Genomic DNA, 5000 nt, shown 5'->3' with positions numbered 1-5000 from the left:
GTGAGAAAACAAAGAAGGATAAAAGTCCTGCGGCACATCACCTTTTCTCTTTTCTCATACAGTCCAGCTCCATTTGAATCTTAAGATAAGCTAAATGGATACATAATGGCCAAGTTTTTCTTCCTTCCCTTGCTTCTTTCTTTCCTTATTCTGTTCGCTGAATGCTCCAACTTAACAAGGGATTAACTCTCTCTCTCTCTCTCTCTCTCTCTCTCTCTCTCTCTCTCTCTCTCTCTCAATGGCACCCCACTGACGATGGCTAATCACAGGCTATTATATCACTCGACCGGATAACTGGGTGTCGCTTGAAGCCGCCCGGCACACCACTTCCTTAACGGTGGGCAGCTGTCTGGAGCATCGCTAACTTGGGTGTGTTTATATTCTTTCATTAAAGTTCTTTTTTTTTTTTCATCTTCTTTCCTTCCTCTATATCTTTGGTTTGTTGAGTTGTTGTTTTTTTTTCGTCTCACTTTTATTCTTGTATTTTGTCAGTTTGTTCATCAGCCTCCTGACTGACTGGTTTGTGTTTTATGATTTCTCTCTCTCTCTCTCTCTCTCTCTCTCTCTCTCTCTCTCTCTCTCTCTCTCTCTCTTTGTTATTAATTACCAGAAATCGATGGATGTTGCAAAAATATGAGACCAGAAACATTTGTAGCAGCGGGGAGAGAGAGAGAGAGAGAGAGAGAGAGAGAGAGACAGATCTATAGGAGTTGAATAAGATAAGTCTGAGTTGGTGATGGCATGTGTGTGGAGGGCGGCGCGCGGGGGAGAAGTTGCGTGCCTCCCACGATAATGCATGCCATAATTGACCCATTTCCTCGTCAGAAACAATGATAGAGGAGCAGCATTGCAGGCGGCGACCTATCTGCCCTCAAACAGATTCCTCTCTCGCGTACAGAACTGTTTCAGAACTTACGTGTGTGTGTGTGTGTGTGTGTGTGTGTGTGTGTGTGTGTGTGTGTGTGTGTGTGTTTGTGTGTGTATGTGTGTGTGTTTTGTGTGTGTGTGTGTGTGTGTGTGTGTGTGTGTGTGTGTGTGTGTGTGTGTGTGTGTGTGTGTGTGTCTGAACATCTAGAGGCACACAAAGCTGGAATGATTAGCACCTGAAATGATTTGCACGTTCTTCGGTTTAAACTTGCGAAAATACCAATGTGGAGAAGTTCATATCTGAGGAGATGTACACGTGCCGGCATCTCAGGGGACCAGAATTTATATGCGAAGGGAATAATTATATGGATTAGAACTTGACTGTGCCATATTTTGATCGTATACTTGTATATATACTTAGGAAGATTTACAGGTGTTGATATTTAATGGTGCAGTGCATGGGATTTACACGTGCTATAATTCGCATTAACACGTGTCGGGTTGGAGCTCATGTGATGTGCTGGATATGTGTTGATTTGTAACGAGAAGCAGTCCGAGTACCTCCAACAACCAGAGACTCGCTGGACAAAGGTGTATTGGTGTTAATGACTTCTGGGTTTTTTGTTTGGTGTGAGATCTATTGCGTCGTGACACTTCTGTGACTGATCTCATCCGCGAAGACACCACCGCAGTGATTCCCGTGTTATGATTATTTATGTTGGCTGAAGTTCACGTGTGGTGACTCATCGCAGTCCTGCCTAGTGAAGTCGGTGATGACAAGAAAGCCACCAACGTCAAACAGCATAATTGGGTGAAGTGGCGGCCGTGTCATGGCGGAGCATTAGTTCTGGTTATTACCACGTTATGGCCGCTGCTGCCTGCAGTGTAAACATATCGGTTGCCACTTTGCCCGGCCACAGACTTCGAACAAGTAAGGTTGCCATAACTATTATACCTTTCTTCCCATTGTTACTGATAATTTTTGTTGTATCGAGAATATAATGCTCTTTTATCTTCAACGGAGTTCAGTTACAAGAGAGCACGATGAATGAAAAGAGGTCAATAGATCCACGGTGCATAGTAATGTGCTTATGTAGAATAAGATGTTGTATCATGTGTTAGTCCGGTTTGGCCTTAATATGATTACCTCCTTCCTTTTGCTATTTCCTAAAAAGAACTGACCTTTACAAGAGAAAAAAAGCGTTCTATAATGTCGATGCCTTGGAAGCGGTATACTTGTGTTCTGCAAATGAACATTGTGTTAGTAACAAAGATTGATGAAGATTGTTACCGTATTGGTTGGAAGGACATTATCGGGCGCGCGCGCGTGTGTGTGTGTAATTCACCTCGGTCGCCTACTGGTCACCCAGCCAGTCTTCCCCATTACGGAGCGAGCTCAGAGCTCATAGACCGATCTTCGAGTAGGACTGAGACCACAACACACTCCACACACCGGGAAAGCGAGGCCACAACCCCTCGAGTTACATCCCGTACCTATTTACTGCTAGGTGAACAGGGCCTACACATTAAGAGGTTTGCCCATTTGCCTAGCCGCGCGTGTGTGTGTGTGTGTGTGTGTGTGTGTGTGTGTGTGTGTGTGTGTGTGTGTGTGTGTGTGTGTGTGTGTGTGTGTGTGTGTGTGTGTGTGTTCAATGAAGATAGCAAGACACAAAGCGAAGAGGACAGGTAACGAAGTCAAAAAGATGTATGACGGATCTGGTCAAACCATGATTCCTGACCTGTGGGAAGCACTTACTGTGGTGAGCAGTGAGTTGGCGTGAGGGCAAGCGGACTGCGGCCGTGGACAGTGGGGTTTGGCTGCCGCTCAGTGGAAGCAGTGCAGTGTCGTAGGCATCGACGTCGCTCTCAACCCTCGTGGCTCTTGCATCGTCACTAACATCATCTCCGAAGAAACGTATTTTTAAAAAGTTCATTGATTACATAGCGAAGGCTCCTCCCACCTGTCAATCAAGGTGCCACAGTCGCTCATTGATCAATTACTGTCGAGGCTCCGCCCGTGGGCGGGGCTTCTCCACTATCATCCTCACCACCACCAGCTCTGACCGCGCTGCTTGGTGGTCTGGTCTCCTTCTTAGCCCAAGGCAGGCTGGTTTTGGAAAAAAAAGGCCTGCCACCCACACTGTCGCAGGTGTCGTGCGTGTTTAACACTCAAATTCCATGTGGTTCTGAAAGGGTAAGCAAAACACCAATTAGTGGCTCCGCCTCTTATGACGTCACGTAAGTCTGTAGCCAATCGGGAGACAGACCTCAATTTGATGATGGTCATGCTGTCACTTGCCACTCATACGCCACACTTAGTGATGTCTTCGTGCTTGGTGTAAATGAATACAAGCACTGTTAGGTAGATAACTGGAGCATAGGGAGGAGATTCCATAATAACCTAAAGTTTTCCTTGCAGGAGGGATCGCTGATCAACGTGGGGGCGCACCATGGAGCTGCCCGAGGGAACGTAAACAAGAAGCGGAACGCCCCTTCCCGCACTTGGCCACTAAAGAAAGAGAAGAAAAATATCGCATGTCGGAGCACAGCTGGGCCTCGTTTACTCAGGTGAATAGCATTAATCAATTCTTACAGTGGCCACAGGTAACCTAAGGGGTAAGGAAATCCTGAAAACTCACCAATACTGCCGCTGACTTCTTTCCCACTCACCTTAATTGACTCACGCATCAGGGTGTTCATGCTGTAGTAACTATTACCAATCTTTTCTTCCTCCTTCCGTATAATTTTATCTCTGTGGTTTCATTTGCTTTGTTTCATTATACACTTACATAGTCTGCAGCTCTCTCTCTCTCTCTCTCTCTCTCTCTCTCTCTCTCTCTGTTATCAACGCGCGACACACAGACCAGACACACACACACACACACACACACACACACACACACACACACACACACACACACACACACACACACTGTTGTTCACATATACTATTATAAGAAAACATGTATTTTCAAGTGAAAAAAAATGTGTGTGTGTGTGTGTGTGTGTGTGTGTAAATATTCCTCATAATTAACTAATGCCACATTAGGTAAGTCGGCAATATTTTATCAGTATGATCCCTTCTCATGAAAGCCTGTGTCCTCCCCGCCTTTTATCCTGACACTTCATCACACAGTCACCATGTCACACTGTCCAAGCCACCAACAGCCTGTGGATCACTGAGGCGCTCTATGGGAAATACTATTACATAACAGGGAGGACGAATAAATAGCCAGTTATAAAAACAAGAGATGCTAAAAAGAAAAAAGAGTCAAGTGCCCCGCTGCACGTTTGAAAGCTGAAAATGGTCACTGAAATGCAATTATATACAGTCTGACTGCTAATTCATGTGTTACAATTAAAGTTCCCTCCCACCTGTGCACTTTACCTGGTGTTGCCACCTCCGTCCCCTAACACACACACACACACACACACACACACACACACACACACACACACACACACACACACACTCACAGACACAAAGAAACCTGTATGCATGGACATTGATGGTGGCGGGGGTATTGGTGGCAGTGGTTGTGGAAGGCGAGGCAGGAACCATAACTATCTTCCACGGCAATGTTAGACTCCGGAGCAGATCAATCTTTTCACCATTTCCTGCTTGTCAAGTAACTTTTCCCGACGTACCGAATCGTGTGTGTGTGTGTGTGTGTGTGTGTGTGTGTGTGTGTGTGTGTGTGTGTGTGTGTGTGTGTGTGTTACGTCACGCTATTTTTATCCATCCTCTCTCTTATTCTTATGCAATTGCTCTCCTTTCTTTCCTTTTTATTCCATTACTATGTTGCACAGTCTTAACTCACTCATTCACCCAAGCGTCTATGTTAATCTCCTCTCTTGTACTCTATATCCGCAACAGCACCTCCCTTCCTTGTTGTATCCTACATTTCCTTCTATAATTCTTCCTTCCCACACATTATGTCCATTCACTGACCTATAATCTCTCTCTCTCTCTCTCTCTCTCTCTCTCTCTCTCTCTCTCTCTCTCTCTCTCTCTCTCTCTCTCTCTCTCTCTCTCTTTAGTAGGTGACAATTTAGGTTTCAGTTTTCTCTCCCATCGTCAAATGATAGAGAAAGGAGGTGGCGGCACAGGGCGGGTTGCGAAGCGCTGAGCT

General features: G+C 45.5%; 1 protein-coding gene across 1 annotated transcript in view; it reads left to right on the top strand.

The window, feature by feature from the left end:
• Positions 1–5000, top strand: part of LOC123518342 — a 49835-nt gene that overhangs the window by 34742 nt on the left and 10093 nt on the right. The window contains exon 4 of the mRNA XM_045279106.1: positions 3287–3435. Coding sequence (XP_045135041.1) covers positions 3403–3435 — 33 coding nt within the window. The 5' untranslated portion in view covers positions 3287–3402. The remainder of the gene's footprint in view (positions 1–3286; positions 3436–5000) is intronic.

This window comes from Portunus trituberculatus, chromosome 43 (assembly GCF_017591435.1).
Source record: "Portunus trituberculatus isolate SZX2019 chromosome 43, ASM1759143v1, whole genome shotgun sequence".
NCBI lineage: Eukaryota > Metazoa > Arthropoda > Malacostraca > Decapoda > Portunidae > Portunus > Portunus trituberculatus.
The sequence above is the reverse complement of the archived record's forward strand: the minus strand, read 5'-3'. Positions and strand labels throughout refer to the sequence as shown.